We start from the raw sequence: 18,414 nt of genomic DNA on the forward strand, positions 1-18,414 counted from the left end.
TCATGGATGCTGTGTGTGTTTTATTATTAGTATTATTATTTTGTGACTAGAAGTCAAATTGTTGTGATGCAATTTGCGTTTTGATCTTATTATTTCCGTGATCATTTCATTTTGGGTAATACAATGCAAAATAACAAAGTTATTTCTATCAATGTTATAAGGACTTAGGAAAAGTTTACATTCTAATACCGACTTTGTCATCAGCCCTTTGTATAGGTCTAGATTATATGTCTGACAGATGAGACTGACTCACAAACAAAAAGGAGAAATCAAAACATTACCGGTAGGCATGACCTACCTGGCACCCGTGACCCCCTAACTAAAACTAAACTCAAGAGTCATAGTCAAAACCGTTGCAGTGTGTCTCTCGACGTTCATTTAAAAACAGAGCCATTGTTCATTACGTCTGGGGAGTATAGTTCTCTGATGACGGGACACTTCTGCAGCCTCTTACTTCCACAATGATCCGTCCGCTTGTCACGTTGGGTCCGTGTGATTGCATTATGGCTCCTCCAGAGTAATAGATTATTTGTGTGATATAACTGCTCAAGGAAAGAGGCAGATCAAGATTGGGGTTTCTGTGATGTCACAAACCAGTGTAGTTAGCCAAAAGAGGTGTGATGAGATAGCCCATTCGGTTGAGATCGTGTCAGTATCTTACATTTACAGCCCTGAGTTAAACTTTTTGCTTTTCCATATAGGACATTAGTGTGGTTAACCCTTTAACACGCAAAGAGAGAGTGTTAACGGATGAAGTCTGCAGATGTAATGTAAGATTTACCATGCTAGCTAATTAACTAAAAAAGCATGACAGCCCCTCATATTTTGAGCGAATCACCATCGATTCCCATTCCTGGTATCCGTTTCCCCCCAGTCTAGCCCTTTAAGAGCAGTGGGCCATGACGTCATGCTTGGCATTAGCAGGAAGTGAGAACATGGTGCAGGAAGAGAGGGCCTTGTGTGTGAGGGGGAGAGGGCAGAGAAAGAAAGAGCGAGAGAGAACTATACACAGACACAGTACACACCATGCGCAATGATCCAGTAGATTAGGGAGTCAGGTGTCTGGTAAAGGATTCTGTAGGGGGCCACTCGAGCACTGGAGTCCAGCACCACGTCCAGTGTTCCCACCAACAGACCTGCGGTGGGAGGAGCAGGGAATACCGTGGGTTAGGGAGGGAGACACTGTGGGAATATCATGAGAGTGTATACAACATTGTTTGGACATTGAATAGATAATGCATTGATTGTCTTGATGGAAAATAAAACCTGTAAGAGAGCCAAGAACTTAATAGCAAATACAAACAAGTCATGAATCCTCCCCCTAAAAAATGACTTCAAAGCAAAACCCGACAAGAGTGTTTCTGTTTTAGCCCATTTCGGACACGAAACAAAGCACCCCCCCTACACCATGTGAGACAGTAGACCGTTCTGGTACATTAACCCTTGTTAGACCACTTATGCTCTCCTCGAAAGGCCCTTGATGGAGCCCTCCGGCTATAAGATCACTTATGAAATAGAGGGAGGACGGGGTATTTATGGCTGACGGGCAGCTGTGGCTTTCCTGTCCCGACTGCTCCATGCCCAATTTATATTATAGGACCAAACCGAGCCACACAAACCAGGGCTGTGCCCGTATCTACAAAGCATCTCAGAGTAGGAGTGCTGAACTCAGATCGGTTTCGCCTTTTAGATCGTAATTAGATACGTTTATATGGACAGGTGGGGACCTGATCTTAGATCAGCACTCCTACTCTGAGACATTTAGTGGATGGGGTCTGGGCTGGCCTGGTTACACATCCACCCTAGTTGCTGGAACTGTGCTGGAAAAGAAAGTGAAAAAAATATCCCAGCCAGCACAGTACGGTTCAGGTTGGCACTAATGTGAGAATCTGGTATCAATGTTCTTGTATGGAGAAGTGGGGTGGATGGGCAGATGGCCCAGATCAATGTGGAGAGAAGAAGGTGAGAGTAAAGTCACCTGGAATAAAAAGAATGAATCCCCTATAATCTAATGAACAAGGGATGAATCCCCTATAATCTAATGTACAAGGGAAGTGGAGAGATAGATGGACAGATTATGGACTCATGACAGCTGAAAGAAGCCAATAACTCCCATCTCTTTTAAAGAGTTGTTTTATTACCCTAATGCTTCTTATCTCGGACACAGTAATACATGACTAGTGTCTAGCTACTGTCTATTGTAAACCACAAGATCATAAAATCAGAAGAAACTGGTACCACAATTCCTAAAAAATAGAGTGAAGGAAAAACATCTGAAGTGATGAACACGCTCGTCTTGCTGAAAGGCTTTTGTTGTGAATAGTGATAAGTCTCGTTTTTTTATGCCTTGGGGTCTACACTAACATGTTGTCATCAAAGTTTGAGTGGAAATGACACTCCTTTTCCAACAAACTCAACCTTTGATAGAAAGAAGCTTTTTGACTGCCATATTCCACAGTCGCCCCGAAACTTTATTCACGGTTGGGAATTTTACCATTGCCACGACAGCTTTTTGCCAATGGCGCATCAGACGCATACAATTCTATGAGTCACACAGACCGAGATAGATGAAAAGAGCGATATGCGGAGAGAGGGGGGGGACAGAGACAGACAGGGAGAGAGACAGACATGCAGAAATGGAGCAAGAGAAACCAAAACAGCCAGTCTGGATGATATTCTTCCCTCCATTCATAATGTCTGCTGGAGGACTTCTGGGACACCACTCATCTCCACTAGCTGTTCTAATGAAGACATCTGAATACAATTACATCTCTGGGGCTCCATTTCTCTTTCCCTCTCACTCCCTCCCTCTATTCTCCTCTCTCCTGTTCTCTTTTAATCCTATGCAGGGTGCAATAAAAGGTTAGGACGAATTCAATAAGAAGTGCTTAAATAATGATTAAAGGCAAATATATTAATTATCTATCATTAACAATTGAATATGATAAAAAATGGCTGTAAATATCAGAGTGGGCCTTTAAGAGGCAGTAAGGGCAATTCAGGTTTCACACTGGATGGTCGTAAACAATATGGCCGTCGGTTCTGACAGGTGTCAGGGCTTGAGATTTCCCATCTGAACTAGGCCTATACCTGTAGCTGCTCTCACCGTGAACAAAACCCAACAGACAAACTTTCAACTGTATCTTCACATTAGTCACCATTGATAAGGTTACTGTACAGTTATAATATTTATTTGTTTTAAGTGTTAACTGCAATGACAACGCAGAACAAAAACAGAGCTACAGTACGAAATCACAGGGAAACAGAAAATAAACTCGATGGGAGAGAACAGAATAGCTTGGCCGATATGCGAAAGGTTTGTGTGTTAGCCTCCATTTCAAAGTGTTAGCACAGACACCGAAGCTGTTGTTGTTTCTTGGGGCTGGCTAATGCAAGGATACAGGATCTGGGCCTTTCTGACAAACATGTTGTGGGCACAAAAAGGACATTTTCAGTTTCAAACTTCAACCGGTTGTTTCTGTTGAACAGTGTTAAGTCCAGTTCTGCACCCCCAGGGTTGCACATTTTTGGTCTAGCCCAGCACTAACACCACATTGAAATATGAGTTGACTAGTTGCATTGAGTGTGCTTGTGCTGGAACAAATGTGCAACCATGGGGGTTACCTCAAGACATGGAGTTGCAGAACACTGAACAAATACCTGTGAAGCACCTCTCAGTTGGACAGGCAGGTCATGACCTGAACCCGGCGGTGTTGCGGGGATGTGTGTTAGGGGTTAACACGGGAAGCACAGGTGTCAAGCACAACAAAAGAGACCACTGACGAGTGAGACCCACTGAAGGATGACACCCACAACATCCTGTGACTTCTACGACTGCATGCAACCTACAGTTCAAACCACTCACTCCAAATCATCTACACAGTTAGATATCAACAGCAATGGATTAGTACGCATGGTATTTTATGAAGAATAAATTAGCCCTACATCATCGTGACAAGATTATTTGTTTTGATCAGAGGGCTACTTTCCCCTCTTTCCCCCTCTGAACACATGATCCTACACCATGCTATAATAACAAGAGTTAACGTGAGGTACTGTGGTGTTCAGTATATGGTGAAGAGAAGGCAGACCCATAGCCTAGTGTTGACCCTTTAATCCATAACATGAACTTTGGGAAACCACACAATTGTCTGTGACTATATGTTCCTATACATTTGATTGTACTTTCAACACCCCCCCACGTAACTAACACACACACGACCAAAAAAAAACAAAGATGTACAGAAACTAAGCTCCAATGATGAGAAATGCTTCCTTTGTTGTGGGGAGGATGGAAAGAAATGAGCCCAAGTCTACATACAGTACAGAGGACTGAGAAGCTCAGTACTGGTGACTTATTAAAAAATGACTTTCTACTCCAAAAATGAACAAAAATACAATTATGCTGACACCATCTAAAATATAATTTCCACCTCTGGAAATGAGCACAATAACACATTTGTAAAAATATTTTGAAAAAAATATTTGAACATATTGGACAATGCATATAGTCTATGCATGGTCCATATTATCAGGTATGCTATTAGCAATGAACATCACCTGTAGCCCAACTGATGTAGAGAAGAACAAATAAATAGGCTTAAGCATGAGACTACCTGTCTGCAGTTACCCTATTGGGCTAATCATTAGCCAATTATTTTAACTAGTTATTATGCATAAACACAGTGAATATAATGTAGAGCTAAGCTACCTGTTAGGCTAACTAGTCACCCGGGGTAACACACCCCCTGCCTGTACTTGAGGTAGGGTGGTGTTTTACCTCAAAGTTATCCTACAATTGACCAGTGTTACATTTATCCCAAATCTCCCCAATGCACTAAAAGCTGCCTGGTGCAGTTCGTGCATATTTAGGAGTTGAGAAATATGCACGTATCGACTGCTTGTCAGAATGCATGTTTCCCTCCTTATGGCACTTGTAACTTGAATGTGCCATGAGAATAATATTTATCTTGCATAGAACACACAAAAACAAGCCGACTATAAAATAAACTATTCTACTAATGGGGTTACCTGATTTTTCTATTCATGACTTGTTTGTTTGCAGAGGAAAAGTAAATGTGGACTGTTCTAGCATGTTCCATATTTTTTGGGGACGTGGCAGTAATGATTTTGCTGTGGAGCAGCGCCACAGCAAAATGACTACAGCGGAAACACTGGTCTATATTCTCCCAAGTACTGACACAGCGCCTTATCACCCCACTGGCTGAGAATCAATACTGTTTCAAATAACAAGAACCTGATACGAAGTAACACCATACATGTTGTTTCTCTAACCTAACCCCCTGTAACACAGCTGTAGTGTTATTCCTTTTCTTTCCCAAGCCTCAATGTGTACCCCCAGGTCAGAGGTCACCAGATAAGATAGATAGGTGACGTAAAGCAGCAGATGATTGTGTGGGTTATGGTCGATGGTTAAAGAGGTCGATGGTTAGAAGTCTAGTCCAAGTGTCTATTGAGGGCGATCTCATCATGTGTACGTGATGTTAGTCACCCAACACATGTAGGCCTAGTAGAGTTTCAGGTCATACCGACTCCAAAATGTCACTCCATTGTGAAATGTTAGGTAATATAGGTTAGCTTATTGTCCCTTGGATAGTGTCATTTTTGCATTGAAAGTATCATATGGTGAATAAGCTACAATCCACCATTTGGGGTGGAAGGTAGCCTAGCGGTTAGAGCATTGGACCAGTACCCGAAAGGTCGCTAGTTCTAACTCCCGAACCGACAAGGTGAAAAATCTGCCCATGTGCCCTTGAGCAAAGCACTTAACCCAAATTGCTCCAGCGTCGCTGTAGATCATGGCAGACCCTGGCAGAGACACCACTCTCCAAGGGTCTCAAGGAGAGTGGGGATATGCAAAAACAAACATTTCCAATTCACATGCGTATTAATACACAATTGTACAAGTGGGAAATAAAACAAATATAAGCACCTACCAAATTATCAGTCAACATTTCACAATTGAAGCTTGACATTTTTCAAATCACATGCAAGATTGATTTTAGGGGAACTAGTCATCTATAATGAAACTGTACTATTTTTTCTGTTTCTCAGTCTCTATAAATCAATTAAATTTAAAAAAATGATAATGTTGACTTTACCTCATATCAAGTAGCCTCATAAATATGGCTATAAATCAAAAAGTGTTGGCCCTGGTGCCCTTCCATATGCCCCAGGAGGACCAGGTGCTCGCTTGGCTTTCTCTGCCAGCTGAAAGGGGGTGTTCACTGGGCAGTGCCAGTCATTGTGCCCGGGCTCTCTCCTCTCCTCAGCAGGCCAACTGGCACACCAAACGGTCCGCTCAGTATTCACATAACAATGACATCATCACATATCGCCACCGCACGCTTTGTGTCGCTGCCCCGAGACAATAGGGAGAGGCAGAGTGTTGGTTCGGGGGTTTTCAGTCGCTGGCATGCGGGAAAAATAAAGGCTCCGTCCTTCAGTAAAATGTCAGTGAAATGTCTTGTTGCTGACCAATGAAGTGAGATACTTGCAGGCCATTTTGGCTCCCCTTGTCATATTCATTACTGGCTGGCTGACACTGAAGAGGGAGTGACTGACTGGCACTGAGGACAGCAGCACACAGTTCAACTCTCTTTGACCCACCATGACTGCGACGGCCAGTCTAGTCAAAGCAGGGCTACATAGATACTGTATAGAGAGGGCTATAGATATATCCATGCAGAGTCATCTCTATGGCTCAGTCAAAGACTTGGACTGAATCTACTGTACCTATAATGAACCTGACTGACTTTAAAAAAAAATATATATTAAACAAGGTAGCATCATTCGTAACCCGTTTTCATCTTTTTGGATTCTCAGAGTTGCGATGAATTAAACAGACAGACTGAATCCAGGTCAGCCTGAATGGGATGGCACCCTACATAATGCACTACCTTTGACCAGATCCCCATGAGCCCTGGTCAAAAGTAGTGTACTACATAGGAAATAGTGCACCATTTCAGATGCAGACAGTCACCACCACCTATGGTCCTTAAAAGTATTGCTCCTCCCTGATGTAGCAGTCCTCCTAGTGACTGTGGACTAATTTGGATGGAGTGAGTGATGTAGAAGAGGAATAGAGGAGAGGAGTAGAGAAAGGAGAGGGAGAGATGATTCAGCATGTACTACTCCTGCCGGGAAGAAAGAGTGTGCCTTTGCTCTGCGTGTCTCCTTGTGTATGGGTTGTCTCGGTGGCATTCAAAATTCAGTACGGAGAATGACACGTCGCCAGCCATTTTAACATTCCCCGAGCGTGCTGGGCTCTAATCAATCACAGGTTCATTTCCATTTATTGGAGCCTTTTAACAGTCCCAAGTGCTGGAATTTGTCTTCCCTGTCAGGGGAGATGTGTCCAGCCTTATGTTAGCTAGCTAGTAGCCTCATGAGATTACAATTGGAGTGAACCAAGCACAGTCAATGATTATCTATTTACCAAATCTATGCATTTCTTTCCTTGTTTTGTTAATGGTTTAAATGGTATATAGAAGGCTTACTCTTTGCAACAATATTACAATTTTCCAGGATCACCTAAAGTACAAGGCCTACATAAATAGCCCAGATCTTGGGATGCTGATCAATAGGGTACATTAGCTGCTGAATGCCCACTAGCTCCATTGTATGTAGTTCTATGGGGGTGGTCCATAAGTGTACAACAATGGCCCTATGACTATTCTGAGCCTAAAACCTCACTCAGATAAAAATCACACCTGCATTTGTCTAGTTATAGTAGCTCCCGAGTGGCACAGCGGCCTAAGGCACTGCATCTCAATGCTAGCGGCGTTACTACAGACCCTGGTTCGATCCCGGGCTGTATCACAACCGACCGTGATCGGGAGTCCCATAGGGCGGCGCACAATTGGCCCAGTGTCATCCGGGTTAGGGGAGGGTTTGGCAGGGGTAGGCAATCATTGTAAAATAAGAATTAGTTATTAACTGACATGCCTAGTTAAATAAATAAAATATAGTAGTAGGGGCTATTTGGGTCACGTGTCTATTCATTCATACAGGTCTACATCCCCTCATACCATTGTCACCCCTTTGATACCTGAGTGACCTGACCCCTATCCCTCACTACGCATGCAATCTTCTCTCCATCACTAAACATCTGTGAGGCATGAATAATCTCCCAAACCAAGCGAGAGACCCGGCCAGGGGACAATAATTTGGTTTGGCACTGCTTGCATCACAGCTGTAATAGCGTTAAATAATCCTAGCCAAGTATATCTGAACTCGACGATAGAACATTCGTGGAGTTGAGCTATGCTTGGCTAAAATAATCCATGATTTAGAGACAGAGAGAGACGCAGAGCAGAGACAGTTATATGTATCTCACCCGCTAGTCCTCCTCTGCCGTCCCCGTGGCCCTTGCGTTTCTGGAGGATGAAATAGGGATTTGCTCGCTCGGTTATCCACAACGCACCCGCCTGCAACACCTCTTCAGGGTGCACCCACATCTTCGTCCAGTTGATTCTAAAAGCACATCAAATCCAGCTGATTCAGGCGGTGCCTGTCAAATGAACTGGAATGCTGGTTCGGTCTGTCCAGTGGCTGAGGCTCGATGCCAGTCCACCGAATAACACGTACAATTGGACAAGGACAACTTGGTTGCAATGTAAGTATAACTATGACAGCATAAAGGCCCTATTTATTCGCCAAAAACACGCAAAAATAAAATACTCTCTCCAAACTTCCATGCACGGCCGCGTGCGAGGTGATTGGATTCCAGCCGTGTACGCCAAATATGCAATAAATGGTGTGCAATACATTCAGTGGAACTCAATTACTAGGTGGCACAATAAAGCGGGTTTCGCATTAAAACAACCGAATCTGACAGATTTCTGTAGGGATGGATCTGAGAGCGACACTTCGGTTCGGTCTTTGTTGTTTATCATCTGTGTTGTAACCGCTGTCAGGTGGATATCGATGCCGCCGACGAGTCCTCGTTCATCGGTCGTCAGATATTTCAGAATGAGCGATGGTTGGACGCTAAATAATGTGCCCACAAGCGCGTTATATCCATTAGGCTATTTACAACCTACTATCCAACATATATGTATGCTGCCTGCCTCCACATCGAACAACAATGTCATTTAATGCAACCCACTCTCTAGCGCCGCTATGGCACAGCTTCGTATCAACAACACGCGTCATAGAGTGGCCACATCGTTACGTCAACTTTGTGGGAGGTGGTTGCATAATTATAGCCTAGGCCCTACGTGGTAATAAAGTATGAATTCAAATGACTAAAGTTGTTCATCCATATGACTTGGCTACTGTTTACAAATATCCGGTGTCGAAGCTGTCTTCAGGCGCGAAGCTGTCACCGCTGGCGCTTGCTGTTTGGCATTTGTTGTTTTTGCCACCTGGTACCAATCAGTGGATCAATTGTAATGGTTTCCATGGTTTCTTTCATCTGTACTTTATTCTTTAATGCAAATATAATCAAAGCAATTACAATTGCCATAACTTACACCTATGTCCAGTGGGTTATAGTGGTTTTACAATGACATGCCACACACATTTGGGATTTCTTAAAAACTTGAGAAGGACGTGTTTAAGAATGAAAACATTGAATTTGTAAATTCCCAGTTAGTCAGAGGGCTGAAAAGGTACACGGAAATCCTATCCAGTTTCAAACATCAGTTCCTTCAACACCACACACCCACAAAACCTGTCAGACACGAGTCAACAAATGTTTGTGTGTCAACATGTTGGGTAAATATGTGGGAGTTGATGGAGATAGAAATGGTTTATATTCCACAACGTCTCTCTGTCTACAGTATGTGGTCCATGGTCTGCTAAAGGCCTGTACTTAACTGTGCTTGTTTATATATATATATATATATATATGTGTGTGTGTGTGTGTGTGGGTTTAGCTTTGCTAAACTGACTGCACTTTAAGGTTTCACAGCTTCTATCGACGCATGGGAGACCTTGTCTGAGGTTGCTTCGACTTTCCCTCGACAGACCACATTAAGTAAAAGGGTTTCGGAGCTGCAGAGACGAGACCGATGTCGCTACATTTTCTGTTTTTGTCGGTTTAGACTGAGGCTGAAGGTAGGGACAAGCAGATGTGCATAGTGCACTATTTTTTTACCCTCCACCTATTCACCAGTAACCACAGTGGGGCTGTGTTAGGGGCTCTGTTCAGTCAGTGTTTGTGTACATAGTCTGGAGGAACAGTTTCATCCACAGATGTGGGGGATGGAAACTTGACATTTAGGACTAACAAACAAACCCACTGACATAATGCCGACTCAAATACGTGTAACTGAGTTCACAAGATCTCATTTCCAGCTGAAGTTTACCCTGTTCTCTTTTCTTTCCTAAATATACCTTTTATACTCTTCTACTAGATCAAAAAGTCCCCCTTAGTTTCACCCTGTTTCATCTACAAAACCTTTTGTGTTTCTAGCCTCAACTTTTCTTCTGATGTCACTCAAAAGCACCTTAAATGTAGGGCAGGATTCAAGTGAGGCCTACCTTTCTGCCATTTAGTGGGCAGAGGGGCAAATTAATTCATAATTGGATTAGGTTTATGTGTAGAGTTGATAAAATGTTATGCTACACAAAAATAAATAACACATTTTTCTAAACTAATCCAACCAGTTAGTTAGATCTTTTTAATCCCATTACTGAAATAGTTGTCAGTTTAAATGGCTTAGACTTCCATCTCCTACTGAGACAAGCTCTCCTGACAGAGATGGGGATTTCTTCAATGTTTTTTACTGTCAGGCAGACATCAGGGATTGAGGCTTTCAAGCTTCTTTCTCAGTCCCAGTCAAGTTAAACCCTTCATGGTTGAGTTGATCGTGGAGAGCTGCTTTCCGCTTGGCAGTAGGGCCTTCCTCCCTGCCTTCTCTTACCATCACAGAACCAAAACAGAACGATCTGTTCCATAGCTTCGCATCTGACACATCCTCACATCCCCATTTTAGAAGCAGTCCTTCCTTAGAAAATACAGATGCAGAACTGAAACAAGGGTTCCCATTCTAAGGAAATCTTCCTTTTTCTGCCCCTGTTCTGTTGTGAGCTGTCAAAACCCCGAAATCAAGACAGTGGTGCTACGGTAAACACTCCTTGAAGGAGAAAACACCTAAAAGTAAGGATTTCCCCAGTATATAACTGAATAAGGAAAGGAGGATACCTAGTCAGTTGCACAACTGAACGCATTCAACCGAAATGTGTCTTCCGCATTTTACCCAACCCCTCTGAATCAGAGAGGTGCAAGGGGCTGCCTTATTCAACGTCATCTGCGCAGTTGTTGTTTAACTGCCTTGCTCAAGGGCAGAAGACCAGATTTTTCCATCTTGCTGACTCAGGATTCAAACCAGAGACCATTAATTTATTGGCCCCACACTCTTAACGGCTAGGCTACCTGTGCACCCCAGAATAGCATAGTTAGTGTATGTCATATTTAGGCTATTTCTAGAGTGTAGGCAGTGGTGTAAAGTACTTAAGTACAAATTCTTTAAAGTACTACTTAAGTAGGTTTTTGGGGTATCTGTACTTTACTTTACTATTTATATTTTTGACAACTTTTACTTCACTACATTCCTAAAGAAAATAATGTACTTTTTTCTCCATTAATTTTCCCTGACACACAAAAGTACTCGTTACATTTTGAATGCTTAGCAGAACAGGAAAATTGTCCAATTCACGCACTTATCAAGAGAATACGTGGTCATTCGCCTCTGGCTATCTGTACATTTTCAAAACAAGATAATGGTGCCACCTGTTTTGCATAATATATTGAATTTGAAATGATTTATACTTATGCTTTGACTTTTGATGTTTAAGTATATTTTAGCAATTACATTTACTTTTGATACTTAAGTATATTCAGAACCAAATACTTTTAGACTTTTACTCAAGTCATATTTTACTGGGTGACTTTCACTTTTAATTGAGGAACTTTCTATTAAGGTATCTATACTTTTACTTAAGTCTGACAACTGCTACTTTTTCCACCACTGGGTGTAGGGAACCTAAATCAAAAAGGGCAGTTTATTATTGGTTATTGACAGATTCGTTCCACATTCAAGGAATGAAGGGGGCTTTTGAGAAATGGAGAAGACCACATGCAGATCAAACGGGTCGAATAGTGAAGCCTTGAAGAAAGAGGAGAACAGTCGGCCTGTTTGAAGATTATGTGTTATTGTTGTTGTCTGTATTATTACCTCTAACCAGTGGTGGAAAAGGTATCCAATTGTCATAATTCTGTAAAAGTAAAGATACCGTAATAGAAAATTCCTAATGAAAATTCCTGGCCTTCTAGGCAGAGTTGCAAAGAAAAAGCCATATCTCAGACTGGCCAATAAAAAGAAAAGATTAAGATGGGCAAAAGAACACAGACACTGGACAGAGGAACTCTGCCTAGAAGGCCAGCATCCCGGAGTCACCTCTTCACTGTTGACGTTGAGACTGGTGTTTTGCGAGTACTATTTAATGAAGCTGCCAGTTGAGGACTTGTGAGGCGTCTGTTTCTCAAACTAGACACTCTAATGTACTTGTTCTCTTGCTCAGTTGTGCACCGGGGCCTCCCACTCCTCTTTCTATTCTGGTTAGAGCCAGTTTGCGCTGTTCTGTGAAGGAAGTAGTACACAGCGTTGTACGAGATCTTCAGTTTCTTGGCAATTTCTCGCATGGAATAGCCTTCATTTCTCAGAACAAGAATAGACTGACGAGTTTCAGAAGGAAGTTATTTGTTTCTGGCCATTTTGAGCCTGTAATCAAACCCACAAATGCTGATGCTCCAGATACTCAACTAGTCTAAAGAAGGCCAGTTTTATAGCTTCTTTAACCAGCACAACAGTTTTCATTTGTGCTAACATAATTGCAAACGGGTTTTCTAATGATCAATTAGCCTTTTAAAATGATAAACTTGGATTAGATAACACAACGTGCCATTGGAACACAGGAGTGATGGTTGCTGATAATGGGCCTCTGTACGCCTATGTAGATATTCCATTAAAATCATCCGTTTCCAGCTACAATAGTCATTTACAACATTAACAATGCCTCCACTGTATTTCTGATCAATTGGATGTTATTTTAATGGACAAAAAAAAGTGCTTTTCTTTCAAAAACAAGGACATTTCTAAGTGACCCCAACCTTTTGAACGGTAGTGTAAGTATTCACACCCCTGAGTTAATACATGTTAGAATACCCTTTGACAGTGATTACAGCTTTGAGTATTTCTTGGTAAGTCAGAGCTTTGCACCCCTGGATTGTACAATATTTTTTGTTAATTAACATTTCTTCAAGCTCTGTCAAGCAGATTTAAGTCAAAACTCAGGAACATTCAATATTGTCTTGGTAAGCAACTCTAGCGTTTATTTGGCCTTGTGTTTTAGGTTATTGTCCTGCTGAAAGGTGTAACAATGTGCGCTGAGAGTCGGGAAGCAAGTGCAGGGAGTGAGTGTTAAGAAAATAAAGGGAACATAATACAAAACAAGAAACATTAACAGCACACAGACATGAAACAGAAACAATGACGCCTGGGGAAGGAACCAAAGGGAGTTACATATATAGGGAAGTGATGGAGTCCAGATGAGTCTGACGATGCGCAGGTGCGCGTAACGACGGTGGTAAGTGTGAGACATAACGAGCAGCCTGGTGACCTAGAGGCCGGAGAAGGAGCACACCTGACAAAAGGTGAATTTGTCTCCCAGTGTCTGTTGGAAAGCAGACTGAACCAGGCTTTCCTCTAGGATTTAGTCTGTGCTTAGCTTTATTTATAAAGTTTTTACCCCTTTTTCATGATACCCAATTGGTAGTTACAGTCTTGTCCCATCGCTGCAACTCCCGTACGGACTCGGGAGAGGCTAATGTGGAGAGCCATGCATCCTCCGAAACATGACCCTGCCAAGCCGCACTGCTTCTTGACACACTGCTCGCTTAACCCGGAAGCCAGCAGGACCAATGTGCCGGAGGAAACACTGTACAACTTGGCGACCGTGCCAGCGTGCATGCGCTGTTTGAAATTCCCTGTTCGACTAAGGGACCTTACAGATAATTGTATGTGTGGGGTACAGAGATGAGGTAGACATTCAAAAATCATTGTAGCCCTTTCTGCAGTCAATGACCAAGCACCCTATTTGGCCTCATGGGTGGAATATTATTAATATTATTCATAGTTTTACTAATAAAGATTTTTTTTTTAAACAGACAGTGTTTCTATGTCATATTTCAGTCTTCTGTGATGTATATAAAGTGTAATATTGGGATGCAAACTCAAAATGTAATAGATCAACTCTATATCTGACCCGGTATAGGTGACTTGTTTTAAGCCCATAACCATGTGTGTGAGGTATATTCTTTGTTTCAATGTAGATTTGTTTAAAACTACCAATAATCACTGTGACCGTGATTTAGTCCACTGCAGTATTAAACACTATTATTGCACATAGTGAGTCCATGCAACCTACTGTATTCTGTGACTTAAGCACATTCTTACTCCTGAACTTATTTAGGCTTGCCATAACAAAGGGGTTGAATACTTTTCATTTATAATTGATTTGTAAAAAAAAAATACACTGCTCAAAAAAATAAAAGGAACACTTAAACAACACAATGTAACTCCAAGTCAATCACACTTCTGTGAAATCAAAGTGGCTCAGGTAGTGCAGCTCATCCAGGATGGCACATCAATGCGAGCTGTGGCAAGAAGGTTTGCTGTGTCTGTCAGCGTAGTGTCCAGAGCATGGAGGCGCTACCAGGAGACAGGCCAGTACATCAGGAGACGTGGAGGAGGCCATAGGAGGGCAACAACCCAGCAGCAGGACCGCTACCTCCACCTTTGTGCAAGGAGGAGCAGGAGAAGCACTGCCAGAGCCCTGCAAAATGACCTCCAGCAGGCCACAAATGTGCATGTGTCTGCTCAAACGGTCAGAAACAGACTCCATGAGGGTGGTATGAGGGCCCGACGTCCACAGGTGGGGGTTGTGCTTACAGCCCAACACTGTGCAGGACGTTTGGCATTTGCCAGAGAACACCAAGATTGGCAAATTCGCCACTGGCGCCCTGTGCTCTTCACAGATGAAAGCAGGTTCACACTGAGCACGTGACAGACGTGACAGAGTCTGGAGACACCGTGGAGAACGTTCTGCTGCCTGCAACATCCTCCAGCATGACCGGTTTGGTGATGGGTCAGTCATGGTGTGGGGTGGCATTTCTTTGGGGGGCCGCACAGCCCTCCATGTGCTCGCCAGAGGTAGCCTGACTGCCATTAGGTACCGAGATGAGATCCTCAGACCCCTTGTGAGACCATATGCTGGTGCGGTTGGCCCTGGGTTCCTCCTAATGCAAGACAATGCTTGACCTCATGTGGTTGGAGTGTGTCAGCAGTTCCTGTAAGAGGAAGGCATTGATGCGATGGACTGGCCCGCCCGTTCCCCAGACCTGAATCCAATTGAGCACATCTGGGACATCATGTCTCGCTCCATCCACCAATGCCACGTTGCACCACAGTCTGTCCAGGAGTTGGCGGATGCTTTAGTCCAGGTCTGGGAGGAGATCCCTCAGGAGACCATCCGCCACCTCATCAGGAGCATGCCCAGGCATTGTAGGGAGGTCATACAGGCACGTGGAGGCCACACACACTACTGAGCCTCATTTTGACTTGTTTTAAGGACATTACATCAAAGCTGGATCAGCCTGTAGTGTGGTTTTCCACTTTAATTTTGAGTGTGACTCCAAATCCAGACCTCCATGGGTTGATAAATTGGATTTCCATTGATTATTTTTGTGTGATTTTGTTGTCAGCACATTCAACTATGTAAAGAAAAAAGTATTTAATAAGATTATTTCTTTCATTCAGATCTAGGATGTGTTGTTTAAGTGTTCCCTTTATTTTTTTGAGCAGTATATATATATAAAATGAAATTAACAATAAGTCTTCAGACCCTTTACTCAGTACCTCATGAAGCATCTTTGGCAGCGATTACAGGAATTATATATAATTCCACTCTGACCTTATGGGATATTTTGTGTAGGTGCTGTACACCACCACAAAGTAGCATAGAATGGCTCAAACAGAAACTGTGCTGTTGTTGATGTGTTCTGTGTCATTCTGTGTTCTGAGTCATTTCCTTAAACTTCCCCTGTGTCTCTGATACCAACATAATGAATGTCAGCAAGCTGTCAGCTACTGCAAGAGATATATATTTCACAATTTGTTTACTATTAACAAGGGACGTGACCACTGACTGAGGGCCAAATTCATACGGTCTTGTGCAAATACTGCACTGTGGGTTTGATTGAATTGAATCCAAAAGTATTACGTCAATAGTTTTACGTCTTGGCAAATCCAGATCAAATGGAATCGATTTTGTCATTTCATATGTGGTGGCAATGGCATAAAATACTTTTGGTTTCCTACTTCAAAACGGTAAGGAAAGTGATTAGATGGCGACATGGCCTAGTTATTTCCAGTGAACTCTCCCTTCCCAAGGCCGTGCTGCGGAAATGCAACAACCTGTCACATTATTACTGTAAAAAAATACTCTCTAGAGGAAATATACCATCTCATCTGACCTCATGTAGGTTTACTGTATCTATCTCCACCTGTCTATATGAACACAATGGTGTGTGTGTGTGTGTGTGTGTGTGTGTACGCTACTGTACTAAACAACAGTCTGTCATTCTCAGATCCTCCTGGTATCCAGCCTCGTCCAGAAACGTGTCCACGAAATATGTGGTCAATCCGATTTTTCACAGATGCACCTGTGGTTTTGTGGCTACATTTCTCCATGGTTAATTAAACGTTTGTTACGAGTCTTGTGTTCAAATCTAACTTCATATTGATAACTTGCTGTATTTTGTGTGTTCAGAATAATTACACATCAATGGTGGCAATGCAACAAGCCTGAGACTGTATGGCTCGGTTCCAATATCCACACTGACATATCTCTTAGCATGAAGCCATATTAGGCATGCATTCAGGTGGTATGCTAGTGTGGATATGTAGATTTACCCAGAGTCCCCCAACACTGCTTTAGTCCAATCGGCTGGTCAGGTGCCCTAACATGATAAGCTTGACACTTAGAAATACTTATTGAACCTTCCAGAATACAGTTCAATGCATATAATAATATACTGTCTCTGTTCATGGGGTTGCTGTTTACACTAAAATCTTATTCACAGTTTGTGTGTGTGTGTGTGATATCTATTAGCCATTGTCATGTATTGTACATGTTCCTGGGTCTAATTATAGCTGGTTATCACACAAACACACACACACACTGTATGTACATGTAGTATATACTACTGTTTATTATATGTCACTTTATTCCTAGTTATATGTACATATCTACCTCAATTACCTCGTACCCTTGCACATTGACTCGGTACTAGTACCCCGGGTATATCATTACTCATTGTGTATTTATTATTTGTTTTATTATTACGTGTTTTACTTTCTATTATTCCTCTATTTTCTTTCTTTCTGCATTGTTGCTAAGTGAAGTAAGTAAGCATTTCACTGTTAGTCTAGACCTGTTGTTTACAAAGCGTGTGACAAATAACATTTGATTTGAGTTCATGTAAAACTATTATTAGACTGCATTTATCTAGACTTCCTTTCATTGGAAAGAATGTGATTAATTGGGACGTATGTAGGGCCTATGACGCACTCGTCCTGTATTCTCTCTTCCAAAGGCTGGCATGATGATGGACATGTCCTAGGATACAGCGCTCTCTTGAGGTCAACGTGAAGAACTGCTTGCAATATGTAATCACAATATTTACCCAGCAGAGGGCAGTGTTTACTTGATTACAGGTCACAGACCCACGGCTATGATCATGTTATTTTTCTGCCATGTGTCTTGACAATATTAACCTGTAATTCGAAACCCCCAATGTAAATTGTGTGTGTGTGGAGGGGTCTGTGATCTGTAATCAAGTAAACAACATTGCCCTCTGCTGGGTAAATATTGTGATTACATATTGCATATATATATATATACCGGTCAAAAGCTTTCAAACACCTACTCATTGAAGGGTTTTTCTTTATTTTGACTATTTTCTACATTGTAGAATAATAGTGAAGACATCAACACTATGAAATAACACATCATGAATCATGTAGTAACCATAAAAGTGTAAAACAAATCAAAATATATTTTATATTTGAAGAATCTCAAATATAAAATATATTATGATTTGTTTAACTCTTTTTTTTTGGTTACTACATGATTCCATATGTGTTATTTCATAGTGTTGATGTCTTCCCTATTATTATGCAATGTAGAAAATTGTCGAAATAAAGAAAAACCCTTGAATGAGTAGGTGTTCTAAAACGTTTGACCGGTAGTGTATATATATTTGTTTTTTTTTACTGACAACTTTGGTGGGCGAAAATAAATAATTCGCGGTCGCCTATTACC

The 18,414-nt window shown here is 42.0% G+C and overlaps 1 protein-coding gene across 1 annotated transcript in view; it reads right to left on the reverse strand.

The window, feature by feature from the left end:
* The window catches only part of LOC106610250 (TBC1 domain family member 9), a 28,284-nt gene extending 19,124 nt beyond the window's left edge, over positions 1–9,160 (reverse strand). The window contains exons 1-2 of the mRNA XM_045716539.1: positions 8,360–9,160; positions 1,026–1,136 (exon numbers count right to left, since the gene is read on the reverse strand). Of these exons, the coding sequence (XP_045572495.1) occupies positions 1,026–1,136; positions 8,360–8,480 (232 nt within the window). The 5' untranslated portion in view covers positions 8,481–9,160. The remainder of the gene's footprint in view (positions 1–1,025; positions 1,137–8,359) is intronic.
* Between the last annotated feature and the right edge of the window lie 9,254 nt (positions 9,161–18,414).

Source organism: Salmo salar, chromosome ssa04 (assembly GCF_905237065.1).
Source record: "Salmo salar chromosome ssa04, Ssal_v3.1, whole genome shotgun sequence".
Classification (NCBI taxonomy): Eukaryota; Metazoa; Chordata; class Actinopteri; order Salmoniformes; family Salmonidae; genus Salmo; species Salmo salar.